The sequence below is a fragment of the Helianthus annuus genome, chromosome 14 (genome assembly GCF_002127325.2).
Source record: "Helianthus annuus cultivar XRQ/B chromosome 14, HanXRQr2.0-SUNRISE, whole genome shotgun sequence".
Taxonomy (NCBI): domain Eukaryota; kingdom Viridiplantae; phylum Streptophyta; class Magnoliopsida; order Asterales; family Asteraceae; genus Helianthus; species Helianthus annuus.
The window spans coordinates 172,273,292-172,297,872 of record NC_035446.2 but is presented as its reverse complement, the minus strand read 5'-3'; the positions used below and the strand labels follow the sequence as shown (position 1 = coordinate 172,297,872).

General features: G+C 42.0%; 2 protein-coding genes across 2 annotated transcripts; both read right to left on the bottom strand.

The window, feature by feature from the left end:
- Positions 1–1,029: 1,029 nt before the first annotated feature.
- On the bottom strand, positions 1,030–2,571 carry LOC110905136 (UDP-glycosyltransferase 88B1). The gene has a single exon (XM_022151018.2). It carries the CDS (start codon positions 2,550–2,552, stop codon positions 1,185–1,187), a length of 1,368 nt encoding a protein of 455 aa, XP_022006710.1. The 5' UTR covers positions 2,553–2,571; the 3' UTR covers positions 1,030–1,184.
- Positions 2,572–16,554: 13,983 nt separating this feature from the next.
- LOC110907903 (uncharacterized mitochondrial protein AtMg00810-like) lies at positions 16,555–17,097 on the bottom strand. Its single transcript, XM_022152821.1, has one exon. It carries the CDS (start codon positions 17,095–17,097, stop codon positions 16,555–16,557), a length of 543 nt encoding a protein of 180 aa, XP_022008513.1.
- Positions 17,098–24,581: the final 7,484 nt, after the last annotated feature.

Genomic DNA, 24,581 nt, shown 5'->3' with positions numbered 1-24,581 from the left:
AATCTAATGATGGTGATGATGAAAACTTAATAAGGGAGTTCGGCTATGGAGATGGAGGTCGATATTGATGTTATGATTATTAGGTTATGTGTCTAACCTTAGAACCTCTACATAAGTCTCCTTATATATGCACCCAAGAGGAAACCCTAATTAGTTAATAAGGGTAATTTGGCCCATCAACAATTACCAACTAATTATTTAATAGGATTGTTATATATTTTGATCCATATAATGTAAATGATTATAAGGCTAGGAGTTGGCCAGAAAGTCCAAATTTCCTAAAAAGTGTAAAAAGTCATAAAACACCATAATGTCAACCATAAAACACACCAAAAACCCACAAATAATATGATGAAGATTACTAAAACATCATGTATGTGGGGTTTGTGTTGTGTTTTAGATGTTAAGGCTCTGATTATGGAATGACAAATATTATTGTGTTTTATGTTGTTTAGCATTTTGTGTTTTATATTCATAGTTATACGATGGTGCGTTTGAAGTTTTTATGGACTATTAGAGTTTGAATATGGTGTTTTAATAATATTCATTCTATTATTTGTGAGTTTTAGGTGTGTTTTATGCCTGAAATTATTGTGTTTTATGACTTTTTACACTTTTTAGGAAACTTGGACTTTCTAGCCGAACCTCACCCTGATTATAATGGCTACTAGATTAAATATAACATAAAATATATTTAATCTTACATTGCGGTTATGAAGGAATCGACACAACTGTTCTGTGATCGACGTATCCTTCAAGTCCCACCCCTTCAACACTTATAAATAGGGTTTCAACAATCAAGTTTCTGTACTGGAAATTTCTGTTAATTCAAGTTCTGTTTAGTCAAAATTGTGCATCATTGTTTCGTTTAATTTATTCGATTTCTGTTTTACGATTCGATCATGTATTGGTGTGAGATATCTAGTGAATACGTAGTCGCTTGTTATCATGCGTCTACTCTGAAATCTTGGACCTGGGAAGCCTGTGGTAATGATACCAACATTGTAAATTTTTCATTAATGCTTTTGATTTATAGGGATACTTCAATTAATTTATTATATATTGAAAAGTTGTAAAATTTTCCATAATTCATTTGATTGATAGGGATACTTAAAACATAAGTCATAACTGATGGTGAAAGCTGAAATGGGGGACCACATCTCATCTCATCTCATGATCAAGGTTCACTGCGCGACCCATGGTTGGGTCAGTTTAAACAACTCAACACGAGAGCAACCACCTTCGTCCACAGCAGCCTTCGCCCTTCGACTCATCTCTAAAGCCCGTTCTCTCACCATTTCCCCTTCCTCGCCTACCATCAACTCCCTCACCTTTTCCTCAACGGCCTCCGCTGTCACAAAATCATCTGCTGACATTTTCACTTCAACCGCCACCTTCAATTCTTTAACCAAATACACCCTATTCAGCTTCTGCTCCGCATACAATGGCCATGCCACCATTGGCACCCCAGCCACCACCGACTCCAAGATCGAGTTCCACCCACAATGACTCACAAACCCGCCAACCGAACCATGACTAAGTATCGCTTGTTGAGGTGCCCAGTTTTTCACCACCAGCCCTTTATCTCTCGTCCTGGTTAAAAACCCTTCAGGATAAAAATCCTTAAGATCCGACCCGTCTAGTGGCGGATCACGCACCACCCATAAAAATCTCTGCCCACTTTTCTCTAACCCGATAGCTATCTCCCTCAACTGTTTTTTGCTCAACACACCCATACTCCCAAAGCATAAAAATACTACACTTTTACTCGGCTGAGAGTCTAGCCATTTTAAACATTCGTTTTCGGTAGGATCCGCTTGAGCAATCAAAGGCCCAACTAGATAAACAGGCGGAGTTACCCCGTTCTGGATGCATTTACCATCCCGAAGGGTGTCTTCAGCTCTTTCTTCAAACCCAAGGAAGGTGTTCAAAATGATGCCAGAAGAGTTTGCCATGTTGATAGAAGTGTTTAAAAAGTGTTTGGTAGACATGTTTCTTTCTAGTAATATAATCTGTGGCAGATCAGAAGCATGGATAGGAGGGACTCCAGGAACATCAAAGTAAGCATTGGAATCATTAATAGTTTGGATAGCGGGTATGTTTAAAAACACAGAGAGTAAAGAAGCACCACCAGTATGGAAGTAGTAAGTGGGTAGATGAAGGTTTTTAAAAACTTGAAAAGCGGCATTAGTAAAGAAATCAAGGATGACACCTTTGATGGTGGATTTCTCCGAGATGGTTATAAGGGTATGGTGGACAAATGGGTTGTAAAGCTCCGGGACCCCGAAAGCACGGTCTAAGTGGTTAGATGAGAAGTCAGGTGGAACAACGTTGGTGGGGAGGTGGTGGAACGTGATGGAAGGGGTGGTGGTAGAGACGGTGTTGATGTATTTACTGGTGGTGCTGTCTGGTGTTGGAATAATGAGGATGATGATAGAGAGTGAAGGGTGGTGTGTGTGGATGAGTTTTCCAAGCTCCACCATGGAAACTAGGTGGCCGATTGTTGGATCAGGATACAGAACCACCGTAGAGGATTCCATTTTTGTTTGCATGTGTTTTGTTAGATGGTTGTTTGAGATTTATACAGTAGGAAAGGAGAATTTGCAGTGTGAAAGTTTGGTGGGGATCTAACTTCTATCGAGTGGTGGATAGATGTTTGTTTTTTTCTTTGTGTCAATTATTAACATACACATAATAGAGGGGAATATATATTTTAATGGTGTACCAATTTCTCAAGTTTAGTTACGAGAGAGGAGTGCATTAATATCATTAGGCGAGTAACTAAACAAGCCTAGCTACTCGAAAACGGTTTAAAAAACTTGAAATGAGCCGAGCTTAAGTGAGCTCGAGCCGGATTTGAAACCTAAATGAGCGTATCATTTAATATCTTGGTTGTTACATATTTACTTCAATGGGAACCCCTCCAGTGGTGTTTATTCCTTGACACGAAAATAGTTAAGTATTTACAAATAAGTAAACATGGTTTGGCTGGAAAAAACTTTCTTACTATTTTAGGATGTAATGGGTAGCAAGTACCACAACCACAACAGGACATGGTACTAGTCCTTTATATCTTTAGAGCAGACACCATTGAATTCGTTCCAACTCTACCAAACTTCATGTTTTTGCTATAAAAATACTCATTTTAATCTTTTACACGTAAACAACTAGTAAGATTAACCGTGCTACGCTGTGTGATTTCGGTTGATATTTATTCTGGCTTAGTATAGCAACTAGCAACCAAAAGAAATAAGCTCAAAAGAATTTCGACACATGCACATGTTTACATCGATTGAAAACCATAAAAATAAATTTAAATTGGACAACAGAACGGGCTGAAATTAAACTACGCATAAATAGGAAAATAGTTACGGCGCGTTGCGGTGGTGTTGAAACGTTAAATGACTAGAATTTTTACCGTCTAATGAAAACATATTACATTGGGTAAATTACAATTTCGTCCTTTATGTATGTACCAGATTGTAAGATTGTAATGGATACCCTTTAACTTAAATACTTACAGTCACTATCATTTTTTTTTTTTTTTTTGTTAAGAGCATTACACCCTTGCTCCTTTAGCACTAACCTAGTTAAACTCTCATGTGCAAGGCACATGAGGGCATTTCAATCATTTTATTTAAAAGTGTATTTATAAATTTGTAAATAAAAAACAACTTCAAAAACACACAATAAAAAACTTTTCATCCTATGAGATCTAATTACAATCCTCCACCACATTTTTTTGTTTCTAGAATCATCAATTTCTACCTTGTTCTTCATTCCATTTGCTACAAGTTTTGAGCACCCAAACATATGTGATTCAGTGATTGCATATTGCCACCACTCCCATCACATCTGAACGCCCCTCTCTCTACCCGATAACCTACCAAAATTTTTCATTAAATTGAGGATTCATACCTAATCAAATTCACCCAATTTTTTTTCATTAAATTACAAATCCCATCATGAATACCCTCATAATAAACCCACCAGATACACAAACATCATCTGCGGAGAAACCCACCTGATACACACAGTGTCACACCCTGTCATAGACGAAAGCACGAGGTGTGATCGTGATTGATTCTCGTTACATACAAATTAGCAAACATACTAAATGATTAAATGTAAACTCCAATGCCATTTCAAACATAAACAAGTGTTAACCATAGTGTTTACATCACTTCAAAATAAAATAAGTTTTAAAAGTCTACATCATAATTCAAGTTCTTAAAAGATAAAGGATTTGTTCCTCATGTCACCGCAAGGAGGCGGGATATGATGAACAATCCAACAAAAGAGGCATGGGGTTAGGACTCTTGACATCTTGAAGCGAAAACCCGCAAAGCTTTCCACTAATTTCCTAAAACACATGTAAGTTTGAAAAACGTCAACAAAGTTGGTGTGAATTCATGTAGTTATTTTGTAATAAGTTGTGCACTTGTAAAATGTAAGATGTATTTGTAGGGTTGGGTGTTGTAAAAACTAGGTTGTGAAGCTTGGGAGTAAAAAAGTTGAGGTTGAGAGTGTGTTGAATACCCGAGTGGGGTTGAAATGGTGCACTCGGACCTCTCGAACCGTCTCGTCTCATTTGCGACACGCGTCCCTTCGGGTTCAAACCGGATCCTCAACTAGCGGAAGCTTTTTTCTTGACATCACCCATGTTTTGGTGTATGAGAGGTTTGTAGTTTTGAGTTGTGAGAAAAATAAAATGTAAAAGTGGTGTTTAAATAAGAAAACAATTTAATTTTGTTATTATTAAACCAACTGCTATAATGCTGTTTGAAAGGGTAACGGTAAAACAAAACTGGCAACGGTCAGATGTGGGGAGCAGTGACTACTCACCGTTTTTTTATCAATAATCACGGGTGGTGTGGGTCAGCGGCGATGTTCCCGCGTGGGGACTCCTCTCACCCCACCCACTCCCCGCTTCCACCCCACAACCTAATAAAATAATACTTTATTCGACATAACTCAAAAGTCGACACCAAATGTACTGCAATTTCCTAAGTTGACAAGATCATAAATGGCATTTATCGTCCAAAGTACCATATTTATGAACAGATTGAAATCAATCGTCTTGCAAGCATCCTAAGACCATACGTAGTCGTTGGGATGAATAATGTCCCACTTGGGCGTTGTGCGTCATATGGCAGCCCAGTTAGCAATGGGGCGTTTTTGTAAAATGGGTGTAGTGGGGATATGGGCATTGTGGTGTAATAGAATTAAATAAAAGAAAAACCATAAAAAATTGTTATTGGACAAATAAAGCTTGGAAACTGGTGATTGGGCAAAAGATTTGAAGCTGGCGCGGAATATAGCACGCTCCAGACATTTTTTTCGCAAAAAAACGCCCACGGGGGCCGAAAAGGGGCGTGGTTGGAATAAAAACGCCCACGATTGCATGACTACGGATGGTCTAAATTGTGAAGTTGGGTCTTTTCCCTTCACGTATTTAGGGGTTCCCATTGGAGTAAATATGAAACAACCAAGATATTAAATGATGTAAACATGTGTCGATATTCTTTTGAGCTTATTTCTTCCGGTTGCTAGTTGCTATGCTAAACCAAAATAGGTATCGACCGAAACCCCGTAGCATAGCACGGGTAATCTTTACTAGTTATTTACGTGTAAAAGATTAAAATGGGTATTATTATAGCAAAAACAGGAAGTTTGGTAGAGTTGAAAGGAATTCAATGGTGTCTACTCTAATGATATAAAGGACTAGTACCATGTCCTGTTGTGGTACTTGCTACCCATTACATCATAAAATAGTAACAAAGTTTTTTCCAGCCAAACCGTGTTTACTTATACTTTAAACTTTGTATTTACTTAACTAGTTTCGTGTCAAGTAATAAACACCACTGCTATTTATCAACTTGAGTATTTAAGCATTTGATAATTTTCCAGGTTTCTGGTTTTTAACTTTAATATGGTGATTTGATAGAGATGGTTGGCTTAGTAGCTTATTAACCATATGAATATGTAAATCATACAAATTTCTATTTGGTGATGAATAAAGTCGTTTGTCGTTCAAAAAAAGACTCTTAGATAATGAGTGATGACACGGATGTTGACCAAATGTGAATATTGAGAATGGTTGATGATTTCATTAACAAAGGAAAACATATATATACAGAAGGAATGTAACTACCCTAGTGATAACTAAGGAAATACAATAAAGAGATAATTGCACATAATAAAGATACATGAATACAAAAATACATTCCAAATATATAATCGGTTAATAGTCCCCCGCAGTCGAAGCGGTAGTGGAGCGGATGCAGAGACTGGACTTGAATCGGTTGAATAATTGCTTTGCAAGTCCTTTTGTAAATATGTCTGCATACTGATAATCGGATGGAATGTGTAACACGTGACGTCCCCTATACGAACTTTTTCCCGGACGAAATGGATGTTGTGACAACTCGAAATCTAGAACCTTTCGTTGTGTCTTGATGTAGCCTACTTGTACGTTATGTGATTAATTAACTGATTAAACTTAATGATAAACGTGAACCTTTTTACGTGATATGTGCTTGTTATGTGTGCATTGTATATATTTATACGTGTTATAAGTGAACCGAGAACCCAACCCGAAAACAAAGAACCCGACTCGAGACCGTGAGGTCTCGAGTGAATAGTGACCGAATGGGCCTTGGGCCGAGAACCTTTGGCCGGTTGGGCCATTTGGGCCGTAAATCCCTTAACCGAATTACAAACCCATCAAGGGTGCAACACTTGGAGCTAGTATATATACCACACCTTAGTTAAACCTTGCCATTTGTTGAACAAGAACACACACACACACTCTCCTATCTTCTCTCTCACTAGAACTCTAGAACATAAACACACTCCTCATTCTCGGATTTGGACCTTGGATCGGCTCACACACACACCCGGTTGGAAGCTCCACACACACCCTCGAAACCCATCAACCGGTTAGTGTTTCTTGATGATTATGGTTGAATGCTTAGTGTTAATATGTTCATGTTGTGTTTGTATGATGAGATTATGTGATAATATGGTAGTTGATTGAGTTATGCATGATGTTTTGAAAAGAAATCGGTTCATGAATGTTCTTGTTATGTGTTGAACTATGCATAAATACTTGATGTGGAGAATAGGTTCATTGTATGTTAAAAAGGTGAATGATGATATCGGTTGCACTTGGATTTGGATCCGAAAAGTTGGGTGTTTATACTAAACAAATCGGCTAATGAATATGTTTGTCATGATAGGATGCATGGTAGTGAATGATAGTTCATAATTTTGCTTGAACAAAGGTTGAATATGTGATGAATATGCTTGAATGTTTGAAGAACAATTTGAATATTGGTTGAAGATGTGAAAACCCTTGTGATTTTGATCCATTTTGACTAATAACCTGATTAGGAAAACTTGTTAGTGAAATTCTATTGGTTGTTTCCTGATTTGGTCCTGATTACATTGTACCATTAAGCTGACTACATCTGCATCAACACTGAACGTGAAAATGACAGCATACCGACTCGCAATCACCCAGTTGCGACTCGCAACCACAGCGTGACCACTCGAGACCACGCGGTTGCGACTCGCAACCATATCAGGACAAGCCGAGACCACAGGTTACGAGTCCCGTTGCGACTCGAGACCTCAGCATGACAAGCCGAAACCATGGTTGCGACACCGGTTGCGACTCGCAACCACCTGAGATCAGCACACACAGCATGACTCGAGACCATGCTTGCGAGTCCGGTTGCGACTCGAGACCACACTTTTGGGCCTAGGTTAGTGGGCCGGACTTAGCAACTTCTGTGCTTCTATACGTGTTGTTTGGGCCTGTTATCACGAGCCCAACTGTTTGGGCCTCACACTTGGACCTTGGGTTTTTATATAACTGTCAAATGTGATACTGTGCACTGTTGTTAAACTGCCATGATAGAAACTGTATGCCGTAACTGCTACTTGTACGTGCACTGCTTGGTTCGAATCTGATTATAAGTGATATCCGTGTTAGGACGTTATTGACTACTTGCGACTTGATTGACTTTCTGTGATTAACTGCCGAGCAAACCAAGGTGAGTTCACACCCTCTACAAAGCATGGGATTCCCTGGGTTGGGAACGGGGTTAAGGAACGTGGATTCCTCGTCCTCCTTGGGTAGGACGTCAGTGGTTCAGGAATGTGATTCCTCGTCCGGATGGACGGATAAACGTACTAGACTAAAACTCTATCACGAAGTCCCTCCTTTTTGTATCGACTAATCGCCGGGCCAATGGCGAGCGGGTCATTAGTTAGATAGCGCTATTTAGGTCTGACAAGCCTCACACCGTGCCGCAGAGGACGGGCGTGAACTAATGGATCTGGGGCACGTCAATGATGATAGACATTGATGTTTTTCAGGGCACATAAACATGACTACAGTCAGCAGTCGATATGGTAACGAGTCTAGTGTACGCATGGGGTAGCCCCCACGGCCGAAATGCCTGATAACTAACATGGGGTAGCCCCCACGGCTGGAATGCCGGAGTAACTGGGAATGAACATGTCACGTTTTTAAACTTTGGGGTAACCCCCACGGCAGGATGCCAGTTAAAGGAAAACTGTTTTTGAAACAACTAAAACGAACACCCAACCGTGAACTCACTCAACTAGTTGTTGACTCGTTACTACATGCTTTGCAGGACCATAGGTACTGAGCTGGAGCTTGCATGGAGGAGGGTCGTTATGGGACACGGATTGCTACGTGCTATGTTAAACTTGTAACTTTTGAACTTATGTTATAACTTTAAACTTATGCTTCCGCTTGCAACTTAACTTGTTTGTTTTGAAACACCAATCGTATTGGTTAAACTATTACAACTGTTTATATGCTTGTTCAGTATGATTGGTGGCTGGATCCTGGTCAGTCACGCCTCCAAGCGGTAGTACTCCGCAGGTGGGATTTTGGGGGTGTGACAGATTGGTATCAGAGCCATTGGTTATAGTGAACTTGGTTTTAATAAAGGAGAAACGTTTTTGTTAAAACCAGACTATAACCGGTTTAGTGCTCAACGGTCCACAACGACACTTCACTCCGCATGCAAGGCTCGACATTCTAGGTAATATGATATGTGTATATTGCCTACTTGTTAGTTACGTAGTACATTGCTCATGGTATGCTTGATTAGTATAACTACTGTTGTTTGAACACGTGTGTGCTTACTCTGTCCTACTATCGTACTTTCGCGAACCTCTCTCACACGTATTACTCTTATTATGAAGAAACATGTCTGGACGCGTTAACATGACACAAGCCCAGTTGACGGCTTTGATCAACGAACGAGTTGCCGCAGCGCTTGCAGCTGCAAACGCAGGAGGTATATCCTGCAGTCCGAATTTGTTCTAGGATCATTTGGATCCTACTCTCGTGAACCAACCTTTGTGTTAAACTCTGTCTTTCTTTCACCTACCTTAGGTCAATATGCTCAGGCATCGGTGTGTACTTTTAAGACCTTTATGGACTGTCGACCCACAACTTTTAGCGGAACTGAAGGAGCAGTAGGTCTCCTACACTGGTTTGAGAAACTGGAATCTATGTTCGAAATGTGTGAATGCCCTGAAGCGCGCAGGGTGAAGTATGCTACTGGTACTCTCGAGGGTTTGGCCCTCACGTGGTGGAATGCTCAAGTGCAGATGCTGGGGTTGGTTGCTGCCAACGCCACCCCATGGGAAAACTTCAAGGAAATGATCAAGGAGGAATACTGCAGTCGTGACGACATTCACAAGCTGGAAGATGAGTTCTACAATCTCAAGATGTCGGGGTCAGAGATTGAGGCATACACTAAGAGATCGCATGAGCTAGCCTTGTTGTGTCCTACTATGGTGGATCCTCCGTATAAGCGAATTGAACTCTATCTCAAGGGCCTGGTGCCAGAGATCCAAAGTCATGTGACTTCAGCAAACTTGACCACTATCCAGCAGGTTGTACAGTTGGCTCACCGTCTCACTGATCAGGCGGTGGAGCAGAACAAGTTACCGAAGCGTATAGGTGCTGCAACTACTTCTGGTGCTTCTAGTGGGGATAAACGGAAATGGGATGGAACTTCAAGCAGGGGTTCAACTTCGGTGCAAACTCAGTCTCAGCAGAGAAAGACGGATGATCACAAGAGCCCCAGTCAGCAGTCATCTGGTGGTCAAAGTCATGGTGGGTACAAAGGAAATCACCCCAAATGCAATCGTTGCAACCTACACCACAGTGGGCCATGCACCAGGGGCAACTGTCATCGGTGCAACAAGCCTGGTCATGTTGCAAAGGATTGCAGGAGCGCATACCCCGCCAATCAGAATCGTCAGCAACCTCAGCAGAACCAGCGACAGCAGCAGGGTAACAACAAAGGGTGCTTTCAGTGTGGAGCTGAAGGCCACTTCAAGAAAGATTGTCCCCAACTGAATCAGAACAACAACAACAATCAGGGGAATGGTAACAATGGGAACAACAACAACAATGGTGCTAGGGGACGAGTGTTCGTGATTGGTCAAGGTGAAGCAAGGAATGATCCCAACGTGGTGACGGGTAAGTTCCTTCTCGACGACTTTTATGTTACAGTCTTATTTGATTCGGGTGCCGATACTAGCTATGTGTCACTAGAAGTTAGTAAGATGCTTAAGCGTATTCCTACACCCCTGAGCGACAAGCACAGTGTAGAGCTAGCTAATGGTAAGAGTTTGGAAGCCTCACACGTAGTCAAGGGTTGCCAGCTTATTCTCGCTAACCAGACCTTCTCTGTTGATCTTATTCCTATTGTCTTGGGTAGTTTCGACGTTGTCATTGGGATGGATTGGTTATCCCAACACCGAGCAGAGATTCTTTGCAACGAGAAGATCGTTCGTATTCCTGGTTTAGGTAGTGAACCTCTCATGATTCGTGGCGACAAGAGAAGTGCTGTTGAGAACATCATCTCTCTTCTTAAGGCCCAGAAATGCTTACGAAAGGGCCACACTGCGATTTTGGCTCTAGTTACTGATACCACAGAAAAGGAGAAGAAGCTAGAAGATTTTCCAGTTGTACGTGATTATCCTGAGGTATTCCCTGAGGAATTACCTGGTCTTCCGCCCCATCGCCAAGTCGAGTTTCAGATTGAACTAGCTCCTGGAGCTGCGCCTGTAGCCCGTGCACCTTATCGATTAGCGCCATCAGAATTGGAAGAACTCTCCACGCAACTACAAGAACTCTTGGATAAGGGTTTCATTCGTCCTAGCTCATCGCCTTGGGGAGCCCCAGTACTTTTGTGAAGAAGAAGGATGGTACCTTCAGAATGTGTATCGACTATCGTGAACTCAACAAGGTGACTGTGAAGAATCGTTATCCTCTACCGCGTATTGACGACTTGTTCGACCAGTTGCAGGGGTCGAGCTACTATTCAAAGATCGATCTGAGATCGGGATATCACCAGTTGAGAGTTCGAGAAGAGGATGTCTCTAAGACGGCCTTTAGGACTCGATATGGGCACTATGAGTTTCTGGTCATGCCGTTTGGGCTGACAAACGCACCGGCAGTTTTTATGGATTTGATGAACCGAGTTTGCAAACCGTACCTGGACAAGTTTGTTATAGTCTTCATCGATGACATCCTGATCTATTCTAAGAGTAAAGAGGCGCACGAACAGCATCTACGACTTATTCTGGAACTCCTTCGGAAGGAACAGCTTTACGCAAAGTTCTCGAAATGCGACTTCTGGCTTCGTGAAGTCCATTTCCTAGGGCATGTGGTGAACAAGGATGGGATTCACGTTGATCCATCCAAAGTGGACTCTATTAAGAACTGGCCTGCGCCTCGCACACCAAAGGAGATTCGCCAATTTTTGGGATTGGCAGGTTACTACAGGAGATTCATTAAGGATTTTTCTAAGATCGCGCAGCCTCTCACCCTACTAACGCAGAAAGGCGTTGTTTATCATTGGGGAAATGCACAAGAATTAGCTTTTCAGCATCTAAAGGATAGACTTTGTAGTGCACCTATCCTTTCATTGCCAGAGGGCACAGATGATTTTGTGGTTTACTGTGATGCATCAATTCAAGGTCTTGGTTGTGTATTGATGCAACGAGATAAAGTCATAGCCTACGCCTCACGACAACTCAAAGTTCACGAGAAGAACTACACTACGCATGATTTAGAGCTGGGAGCTGTTGTTTTCGCACTTAAATTATGGCGGCATTACCTATACGGAACCAAGTGCGCCATCTACACCGACCACAGGAGTCTAGAGCACATATTCAAGCAGAAGGAACTGAATATGCGGCAACGACGGTGGGTCGAGCTGCTGAACGACTACGAGTGCTCTATCAGGTATCACCCGGGCAAGGCCAATGTTGTGGCTGACGCCCTCAGTCGGAAGGACACTGCGCCTAAGCGCGTAAGAGCTTTACAACTCACGATCCACTCTAGTCTACCTTCGCAAATACGAGCTGCTCAGATAGAAGCACTGAAACCAGAGAACGTTAGAGCTGAAGCCCTACGCGGGTCGAGGCAACGCTTAGAACAGAAGGAAGACGGTGCTTATTATGTAACAGGACGCATTTGGGTCCCACTCTATGGCGACTTACGAGAACTTGTGATGGATGAAGCGCACAAATCTCGCTACTCGGTACACCCTGGTTCGGACAAGATGTACCACGATATTAAGACTACGTATTGGTGGCCTAGCATGAAGGCCCACATAGCAACTTACGTCAGCAAGTGTTTGACTTGTGCGCGAGTCAAGACGGAATATCAGAAACCCTCAGGCCTACTTCAGCAACCAGAGATACCACAATGGAAATGGGAGCAAATTTCCATGGATTTCGTTACTGGCCTACCTAGATCACAGCGCGGAAACGATACTATCTGGGTGATCGTGGATCGACTCACGAAATCCGCACACTTTTTGGCAATTAAAGAAACAGATAAATTCTCCACTCTGGCGGAGATATACCTCAAGGAAGTTGTTTCGAGGCACGGGGTGCCCACCTCTATCATCTCTGATCGAGATGCACGTTTTACTTCGGAACTGTGGCAAGCAATGCACAAGTCTTTTGGCTCACGTCTAGATATGAGCACGGCGTACCACCCACAGACGGACGGGCAGTCCGAGCGAACTATTCAGACATTAGAAGACATGCTTCGCGCTTGTGTAATCGACTTTGGCAACAGCTGGGAAAGGCATTTGCCACTTGTGGAATTTTCATACAATAATAGCTACCACACCAGCATTAAAGCTGCTCCGTTCGAGGCATTGTACGGACGTAAATGCCGGTCACCCCTCTGTTGGGCAGAGGTGGGGGATAGTCAAATCACTGGTCCAGAACATGTGGTAGACACTACTGAGCGGATTGCTCAAATACGACAACGCATGGCGGCCGCTCGTGACCGTCAGAAGGCTTACGCCGATAAGGGCAGGAAACCACTTGAGCTCCAGGTTGGGGAGCGGGTTCTACTCAAAGTTTCACCCTGGAAGGGTGTGGTTCGTTTTGGTAAACGCGGCAAACTTAACCCACGATACGTTGGACCTTTCGAAATCCTTGAGAAAATAGGCAAGGTGGCCTACAGACTGAACTTACCAGCAGAACTCGGTGCAGTTCACAACGTTTTCCATGTGTCAAATCTGAAGAAGTGTCTGTCAGATGAGACGCACGTAGTTCCTCTGAAGGAACTCACGATCGACGAACAGTTGAAATTCGTCGAAGAACCAGTCGAAATCACGGACCGGGATGTTAAGGTCCTCAAGAGCACTAGAATACCTCTTGTTCGAGTTCGTTGGAACTCACGTCGCGGCCCAGAGTTCACCTGGGAGTGCGAAGATCGGATGAAACAAAAGTATCCCCAACTGTTTGAGAACAGTACAAACGCTACTGAGGTTGAAGCTACGGAATTTCGGGACGAAATTCCAGATCAACGGGGGGTGGATGTGACACCCCAGGAAAACCAGGAAAACCATGCAACTTGACTAGCTTCCTCAGTGAGTGCCATCAAATTTCGGGACGAAATTTCTTTCAACTTGGGGATGATGTGACAACTCGAAATCTAGAACCTTTCGTTGTGTCTTGATGTAGCCTACTTGTACGTTATGTGATTAATTAACTGATTAAACTTAATGATAAACGTGAACCTTTTTACGTGATATGTGCTTGTTATGTGTGCATTGTATATATTTATACGTGTTATAAGTGAACCGAGAACCCAACCCGAAAACAAAGAACCCGACTCGAGACCGTGAGGTCTCGAGTGAATAGTGACCGAATGGGCCTTGGGCCGAGAACCTTTGGCCGGTTGGGCCATTTGGGCCGTAAATCCCTTAACCGAATTACAAACCCATCAAGGGTGCAACACTTGGAGCTAGTATATATACCACACCTTAGTTAAACCTTGCCATTTGTTGAACAAGAACACACACACACACTCTCCTATCTTCTCTCTCACTAGAACTCTAGAACATAAACACACTCCTCATTCTCGGATTTGGACCTTGGATCGGCTCACACACACACCCGGTTGGAAGCTCCACACACACCCTCGAAACCCATCAACCGGTTAGTGTTTCTTGATGATTATGGTTGAATGCTTAGTGTTAATATGTTCATGTTGTGTTTGTATGATGAGATTATGTGATAATATGGTAGTTGATTGAGTTATGCATGATGTTTTGAAAAGAAATCGGTTCATGAATGTTCTTGTTATGTGTTGAACTATGCATAAATACTTGATGTGGAGAATAGGTTCATTGTATGTTAAAAAGGTGAATGATGATATCGGTTGCACTTGGATTTGGATCCGAAAAGTTGGGTGTTTATACTAAACAAATCGGCTAATGAATATGTTTGTCATGATAGGATGCATGGTAGTGAATGATAGTTCATAATTTTGCTTGAACAAAGGTTGAATATGTGATGAATATGCTTGAATGTTTGAAGAACAATTTGAATATTGGTTGAAGATGTGAAAACCCTTGTGATTTTGATCCATTTTGACTAATAACCTGATTAGGAAAACTTGTTAGTGAAATTCTATTGGTTGTTTCCTGATTTGGTCCTGATTACATTGTACCATTAAGCTGACTACATCTGCATCAACACTGAACGTGAAAATGACAGCATACCGACTCGCAATCACCCAGTTGCGACTCGCAACCACAGCGTGACCACTCGAGACCACGCGGTTGCGACTCGCAACCATATCAGGACAAGCCGAGACCACAGGTTACGAGTCCCGTTGCGACTCGAGACCTCAGCATGACAAGCCGAAACCATGGTTGCGACACCGGTTGCGACTCGCAACCACCTGAGATCAGCACACACAGCATGACTCGAGACCATGCTTGCGAGTCCGGTTGCGACTCAAGACCACACTTTTGGGCCTAGGTTAGTGGGCCGGACTTAGCAACTTCTGTGCTTCTATACGTGTTGTTTGGGCCTGTTATCACGAGCCCAACTGTTTGGGCCTCACACTTGGACCTTGGGTTTTTATATAACTGTCAAATGTGATACTGTGCACTGTTGTTAAACTGCCATGATAGAAACTGTATGCCGTAACTGCTACTTGTACGTGCACTGCTTGGTTCGAATCTGATTATAAGTGATATCCGTGTTAGGACGTTATTGACTACTTGCGACTTGATTGACTTTCTGTGATTAACTGCCGAGCAAACCAAGGTGAGTTCACACCCTCTACAAAGCATGGGATTCCCTGGGTTGGGAACGGGGTTAAGGAACGTGGATTCCTCGTCCTCCTTGGGTAGGACGTCAGTGGTTCAGGAATGTGATTCCTCGTCCGGATGGACGGATAAACGTACTAGACTAAAACTCTATCACGAAGTCCCTCCTTTTTGTATCGACTAATCGCCGGGCCAATGGCGAGCGGGTCATTAGTTAGATAGCGCTATTTAGGTCTGACAAGCCTCACACCGTGCCGCAGAGGACGGGCGTGAACTAATGGATCTGGGGCACGTCAATGATGATAGACATTGATGTTTTTCAGGGCACATAAACATGACTACAGTCAGCAGTCGATATGGTAACGAGTCTAGTGTACGCATGGGGTAGCCCCCACGGCCGAAATGCCTGATAACTAACATGGGGTAGCCCCCACGGCTGGAATGCCGGAGTAACTGGGAATGAACATGTCACGTTTTTAAACTTTGGGGTAACCCCCACGGCAGGATGCCAGTTAAAGGAAAACTGTTTTTGAAACAACTAAAACGAACACCCAACCGTGAACTCACTCAACTAGTTGTTGACTCGTTACTACATGCTTTGCAGGACCATAGGTACTGAGCTGGAGCTTGCATGGAGGAGGGTCGTTATGGGACACGGATTGCTACGTGCTATGTTAAACTTGTAACTTTTGAACTTATGTTATAACTTTAAACTTATGCTTCCGCTTGCAACTTAACTTGTTTGTTTTGAAACACCAATCGTATTGGTTAAACTATTACAACTGTTTATATGCTTGTTCAGTATGATTGGTGGCTGGATCCTGGTCAGTCACGCCTCCAAGCGGTAGTACTCCGCAGGTGGGATTTTGGGGGTGTGACAGATGTCGATCTCAACATGCTTCGTTCATTGATGTTGAACGGGGTTGTCAGATAAATAAACGTCCGACACGTTGTCGCAGAAAATAATGGTGGCCTCCCGAGTGGGTATGTGAAGTTCCAGAAGTAGATTACGAACCCAGCTCGTTTCTGCAGCAGTGTTGGCAACTCCGTGGTATTCGGCTTCAGCACTGGAGCGGGAGACAGTGTGTTGTCGTTTGGAGGGCCAAGATATTAAATTTTCTCCAAGAAACACACAATACCCCGATGTTGAGCGTCTAGAATCCGGACAACCTTCCCAATCGGCATCAGAATAAGCGGTGATTTTCAACGAGGGTGAGGGCCGAATATGAAAAACATGTTCACTAGTGCCCTTTAGGTAGCGAAGAATACGCTTCAAATACTGAAAATGTGGTTCCCGTGGGGCGTGCATAAAGAGGCAAACCTGTTGAACAACATATGCGATGTCAGGGCAAGTGATGGTGAGATACTGTAGAGCACCAGCTAGGCTACGATACAGAGTGTCATCAGAGATAAGGGCACTAGTGTGAGCACTAAGCTTTGAATCCATGTCACAGGGGGTGCTGCAGGGCTTGCAATTAGACGTATTTGCACTCGCCAAGATATCGCGAATGTATGCTTCCTGGGATAGTGATGTGAGGGTATTTAATCATGTTTTAAAGTGTTTAATTATGAGGCTTTATATGATTTTGTGTATGGAAACGGTTTACTTTGGGTTTATTTTGATTTACAGGTACTCGGAGCATAACGGATGGCTTTTGGAGCTTGACGGAAGGTTTTCGGGAAGCATTATGGAGTATTGGAAGCATACACACAAGTTGGAAGGCCAAAATATGAAAAACGGGAAGTTCGGTAACAATCGGCGCCACTAGGTGCTGATTTCAGCGCACTACAGAAGGAAAGTATAGTTTGGCGCACTAGGTGTTGTTTTTGGCGCACTGGGCGCTGAATCCAGATCTGACTTGCGAATTTCTTGTTTTTCCACCATATTTAAGCACAAACATTCCCCAAACGAAATTATCATTAACCCTAGCCGTTTTCCGCTTCCCAAGGACGAATTTTGGAGTTCCAAACCTCAATCCAATCATCAATCATGCAATTCCTCATCAAGATTGAAGATCAAATCAAGAACATGAGCGGCTAAACCACTCGTGATCATCTCCGGGACTAGGGTTTGTGTTAGGAACCGGGTTGACTTAGTTTTACAAACTTTTGGATTGAGATTTGACTAATCATTCGGTTAGTTTATCTTTATTGTTTATTTGTTTTTGATTAAACATTGTTGGATTATCATTTGCATACTCGTTCATCAGTTATTTGGTTTTTTTCATCAACAATTGGGATTAAATTCTAAGTTGTCATTGTCTTCAACCTTTAACCATTGAACTTGTTCATGTTTATGAAATCTAGGATTGGTAATTATCTAGGTTACTATTCAGTTGCATCAATCTTTCGGTTTCGATCGTGGATCATTGCAATCAAATATATTATCTGTTAATTATTTATCAAAACAAGTAGTTAGCAAATCATGTCTATGTGATTTCCAATTGGTAGTAATTAGGTTACCCGTGTTTCTACACAACCTGAAAACCCGGAGATTGGTCCCTCTTCTCACAATTGTTTACAAATCTAATTTATTTTGTTTTCACAATCATTCTAAAAACTGCAAAAAGCAATTAGTTTAGACGTAGACGGTAATTAAAGCAACAAACTTTCATACTTTCCATTGATTCCCCGTGGATTCGACACCCTACTTGACCTTTACTAGTAAAAGGTGAATAGGACACTTTTAACTTTATTTTTGACCGACCTTACGACATCGATCAAAATGGCGCCGTTGCCGGGGAATCGGTGCGCTTAGTTTAGTTAGTTGTTTTTATTAAAAAATTCAAAAAACCTAAAAAGTAGAAAACCCAAAATTCCAAAAATATTTCCTTTTGTTTGTCATTTATTTCTTTTGTTCAGTATTACGCTCGGTTTCTTGTTTGTCTGTGTGCAGGAGAATTTCATATTGCATGCATACCAGGTTTTCCAAGAAATCATCTCCGCTTTTGTTTGATTCAGAGATAGAAAAGACTGCTCGACAGAATCGCGTTCTTCTACGTTCAGCAGTAAAAGCTAGAGCTCAGTCATCAACAGTTGCGCAAGACCTTGAACAAGCAGCTAACGAGATGGTTGATCAAGAGCCACAGAACGAAGCACAAAACGAACCAATTCCACCCATTCCAGATCCACCAATTCCTTAAAACCAGCCCAATAACCAAAACCAGAATCAACCACCACCACAACCATTTCCACAATTCAACCCAGGTCCACAAAACCAACCTGGAAACTTTAATCTCCGACATGGGGAAATTATTCGTCTTAACCAACCACAACATCAACACGGGTATGATGAGGATCCTAACCACAGAGAAGGCAGTGTTCATACATGGGAATCTGGTTGGGAGGAGGATGATTACCAAAATCAGTACGATGGGAGATATGCTGATTACAGATACGATGAGGGGTATAATGTTAATCAAGGCTATCCGGTACAACAACAAGTCAACCAAAGAAATCACATCCAGCGGCCGATTCCACAAAATCAAGTTCATAATGGAGTTCTGCGGTTTAATGCGGGAAATCAAAGAGCTAATAATCGGTTTAGGGGCGAGCAGATACAATTTATGGATGGTGTCCCACAAGTCGTTCAAGGGGCACCCATTCAAGGCGTTGAAGGTCACTGTCGACCAGTTGTAGTACCGAACTCGTCGGCTATAGTCACACCGATTGGAAATAATAACCGACCTTTTGAGGTAAGGCCTCAATACTTAGGCCATTTGCCCGAGTTTTATGGAAAAAGGACCGAAGAACCATACTTGCATATTGCAAGTTTTAATTCAATTTTCCAAACAATTGGGGTTTCGGGGTTTACAAAGGATGAAGTAAAGTTAATGTTGTTTCAATTTACCCTGAAAGACAAAGCACGCCACTGGTTCGCCACATTACCTCCAGGTAGTATATACACTTGGCAAGAGATGCAGTTGGTGTTTTTGGAGGAATACTACACCATGAATAGAACTAGTGAAGCTCGAGATGCAATCAGAGCATTCCAGCAACATTCAGGGGAACCGTTCCATGAAGCGTTCACAAGGTTTAATGAGTTGCTTAGGAAATGCCCACATCATGAAATTCAGACATGGGAATTAATTAAGGTGTTTTATGATGGGCTACTTCCTGATGATGTAAGAGATCTTATAGCCATCAGCAATGGTACGTTTCTCACAAATACAGAAGCTGCGGATTGGGCATATTTGGAGAGACAAAGTGCCACTTCAAAGAGACGGACACAATCAAGCAGGAGGGCAAGATCAAGTTCAGCAAAGTCAGTCGATTATGAAGCTGAGGAACGGGTCGAGAAGTTGAGGCACCAAAATTTATTGCTTGAGCGGCAGGTAGCTCAAATGAATCTCGGAAAGGGAGGTGAAGTTAAAACCGCCAATACATTTTCGGTGTGCACTGAGTGTGGAGAGTTAGGGCATCAAGTCGGAGAGCGTGCTGTGTTGGGTGGTCAGACTGATGAAGTGAATCAATTGTACGGTGAACGAAAGCAATATGATATGAAATCGAATACATATCATCCAGGTTTGCGAAACCACCCAAATTTTAGTTATGGTAATTCTGCTAATCAGTTGAACCCCAATTTTCAGGTACCCAACCAAGGAGGTCAACAGTATCATAATCGGCAAGGAAATTACCCGCAAGGCGATTACCAAAATCGAGGCCAATACAATCAAGGGCCTCAAGCCGACAACCAACAACAAAATCAAGGCAATTATCAAAGCAATTATCAAGGGAGTTGGAGGAATCAAGGTAACCAGCAAGGTAAATCTTCAGGTGGTGGAGGCGACTCGAATGATTCGAAGCTAGATGCGATCATGTCGTTTATGAAGGATATTCAAAAGGATAATGAGGTTAGAGACAAGACATCTGAAGCAATGCAGAAGCAGTTGGGGCAGTTAGCAGAGGATCTAGCCCAGCTGAGAAGAGATCCAGGTAAGTTGCCAAGTACTACCACAGTGAATCCAGCACATCAGTCATCTAGCTTGAAAAATGGAAGAAATGTGCACATCAACGCTGTAAGTATTCTTCAGACTTCTGAAATTGGTAGTGTCACAATTACCCCAACATCACAATTAGTTGAGGAGGTGGTGGAGGATGTTGGTAATGGATTGGATTCTCAACATGATCAGAACCCACCAAGGGATGAGAGGTGGGAAAGTTTTAAACAAGCTAAAATTAATCTACCCTTACTCGATGTGATTAAAGAGAGTCCCGATCATGTGGAGTGTTTGAAAGAGTTAAGTACCCAAAAACGACTTCACAAGTTTCCTAAAAAACTTGATTTGACTGCAAATGTGAATGCCGTTTTGTTGGGTACCCTTCCCCCCAAACTCCAAGATCCAGGAGCACCCATTATTTCCGTACAAGTGGGTGAATTTAAAATAGAAAGGGCGTTGTTGGATCTTGGAGTGTGTGTTAGTATTCTACCAGGGATTCTGTATGACCAATATGATTTTGGTCCGCTACAAAAAGTCAACACCACCGTGGTGTTGGCTGATCAGACTCCCATGTGTCCGAGGGGGATTGTAAGAGATGTAATTGTGAAGGTAGAAGAGTGCTACTACCCAGTTGACTTCTTAGTGCTTGATTGTGCCACAAGTTCAAAGAACACACACCCTCCAGTCATTCTGGGTAGACCGTTCTTAGCGACTGCTCATGCAATTATAAACTGCGTTGATGGAACGGTAAGTATGAAGTTTGGTGACCGTGAATTACGGTTAAATGTGTTTTCAGATGCGACTAATCCTCCCATTTCAGGTGAACGCTCAAAAGTTGAAAATGGTGATGAAAATGTCTCTCCTGCAAAGGAGATTCAAACCAAACAGGAGTGTTTATTGGTTGACAGGTTTGAAGTGGCAGGAAGCGAAGTAGTAAGGAAAAAGGAAAGTGTGGTGCATGAGGAGTTTAAAACAGACAAAGGGAAGCTACGAGGGAAGAAGAAGAAAAAGAAGCCACCTGAGTGTGATAATGCAAAACGGAGGTTAAAGTTATTCGGTCCAATGCGGAAGATAGTGGATGACTTACCGGAGCATTGGCGGAGTACATACGTAGAGGCCATGGGACGCAAACATCCCACTCGACCACCATAAGGGTATATCAGGTACGGTCTGGCTGAAGACCTATAAACTTAGCGCTCTCGGGAGGCAGCCCGAGGATGTAGAGTATTGTGTATTTGTTTTGTTTTTGCGTGATTATTTTTGCAGGTTACCAGGTTATAAATCTCTACGGATGCAATGGTCCAAGTGTGGGGATGTTCGGTGAAGCCTCAACACGTTCTAGTTGCAGTGGCGAACAATGCACGAATTAGAGTTCAGTCAAAACCGTCCATACTCAATCTCCATTTGGACGGGGATGATTTGCACACTAATTGTAGAGATTGATCCGAGTACTTGTGGACACGGCCGCGAATGAAATGCTATACGGTCGTGGTGGAACATGACGCATGAGGATTCTACACTTTAAACCAGGGGAGTCTGTTCCACTTTTATTATTGCATTTTTATTCGTGTTCTTGGTGGTGTTAAACTATGTTGTGTTTAGGGAATGTGTTTTTGTTTATTGTGTTAGGTACGACCGCTCATGATGTTTGTTAGTTGGTATTCTCGGGTTTTGTTTTAAAAGCATGATACGTTGGGGACAATGTCACCCAAGTGTGGAGATATGGAAACCCGGGAAGGGAAGGTTTGGGACAAGAGGTTGAAAAGTGATTGAAAATGATGAAAAGCGAAAAAATTGAAAATTTTGAAAATTTTAAAGAATTTCATCGCCTTAAGTGAACTAAATTTTTACGAAAACCGAACGTTTCAATCACTAATGAGCTCCTTGCCGGTAGTAATCTAATATAGTCCCTTGTCATGGTCGTTCCTTTAAGTTTCATGAGAGCAGGTCCGACAGGTATTTTTAGGATAAAAGAATTGAAAAGAGATGTCTATTTAGGGGTAACATGCTTTATATTGCATATGCTGCGTGTCGGCAATCCTTTTTACCCTTTCTTGGTGAGAATTTTGAGCCTGTAGAATGATAGAATGATTTATATTATGACTTCATTTGTTGAGAGCAGGCCGCATGTTATTCTGTGTTAGAACTTGTATGATTTGATGCATGCTGAGACTGTGGTTTAACATGTGCACGTAAATGATAAAGGCATTAGGATATCCCGTACACCTGTTTGTTCGTTTTATGTTTACCTAGTTATCACCCTTAGTAGCCCTGTTGAGCCTAGTTACCTTTTCGTTTGTCCACCTAATGTGAATTGTTTGATACCGACCGTGAACGACAAATTATGAACAACCGAAAAAGAAAAAAGAGCAAAAATAGAAGTTTTGTGAATATTGTTTATGTTCTTGGGTAGAAACAACCTGAAAGTGTTAGTTATTATGTGTTGCAAATAAAGTTGTCGCGGTTCGGTCGTTTGTTTGTTCGCCACGAAAAATATATAAATATAAGCCAAAATTTTCCTACCTTTAGCTTAAGCCCAAAACCGGAAGTCCTTTTGATGCGTGCCGTGTTATATGATACAATGGAGGTGTGATTGCCATACAAGCCTATGATTACAGAATTTCATGTTTGGTTTTGAGTGATATAAATGCTAGCACACTACACGCTAGTTCAGTTTTTTAAACCGAGAGGAGAGTTGATTGTGAGGGGCGTGTAGCATGTGTTATAATCCTAAGCATGTTAGTTCTGAGTAAACAAGTCTTAAATTTTAGAAATTGCACCAATTGCTTGTCGGACTGTCAATCTCGATTGTGTTAGTCTATGGGACGGGTATGACTTGGGACTTAAATTGTTGAACTGGTTAAGCGGTTTAGAGGTGTTGTTACTATGGTGAGTAGTTCCGTATTGGTTTGCTTGAGGACAATCAAAGGTAAGTGTGGGGATGTGATGTGAGGGTATTTAATCATGTTTTAAAGTGTTTAATTATGAGGCTTTATATGATTTTGTGTATGGAAACGGTTTACTTTGGGTTGATTTTGATTTACAGGTACTCGGAGCATAACGGATGGCTTTTGGAGCTTGACGGAAGGTTTTCGGGAAGCATTATGGAGTATTGGAAGCATACACACAAGTTGGAAGGCCAAAATATGAAAAACGGGAAGTTCGGTAACAATCGGCGCCACTAGGTGCTGATTTCAGCGCACTACAGAAGGAAAGTATAGTTTGGCGCACTAGGTGTTGTTTTTGGCGCACTGGGCGCTGAATCCAGATCTGACTTGCGAATTTCTTGTTTTTCCACCATATTTAAGCACAAACATTCCCCAAACGAAATTATCATTAACCCTAGCCGTTTTCCACTTCCCAAGGACGAATTTTGGAGTTCCAAACCTCAATCCAATCATCAATCATGCAATTCCTCATCAAGATTGAAGATCAAATCAAGAACATGAGCGGCTAAACCACCCGTGATCATCTCCGGGACTAGGGTTTGTGTTAGGAACCGGGTTGACTTAGTTTTACAAACTTTTGGATTGAGATTTGACTAATCATTCGGTTAGTTTATCTTTATTGTTTATTTGTTTTTGATTAAACATTGTTGGATTATCATTTGCATACTCGTTCATCAGTTATTTGGTTTTTTTCATCAACAATTGGGATTAAATTCTAAGTTGTCATTGTCTTCAACCTTTAACCATTGAACTTGTTCATGTTTATGAAATCTAGGATTGGTAATTATCTAGGTTACTATTCAGTTGCATTAATCTTTCGGTTTCGATCGTGGATCATTGCAATCAAATATATTATCTGTTAATTATTTATCAAAACAAGTAGTTAGCAAATCATGTCTATGTGATTTCCAATTGGTAGTAATTAGGTTACCCGTGTTTCTACACAACCTGAAAACCCGGAGATTGGTCCCTCTTCTCACAATTGTTTACAAATCTAATTTATTTTGTTTTCACAATCATTCTAAAAACTGCAAAAAGCAATT

What these genes read in the sequence shown, in the direction of transcription:
- LOC110907903 (XM_022152821.1), bottom strand. Translation starts at nt 17,097, where the DNA reads ATGGATTCAAAGCTTAGTGCTCACACTAGTGCCCTTATCTCTGATGAC.
- LOC110905136 (XM_022151018.2), bottom strand. Translation starts at nt 2,552, where the DNA reads ATGCAAACAAAAATGGAATCCTCTACGGTGGTTCTGTATCCTGATCCA.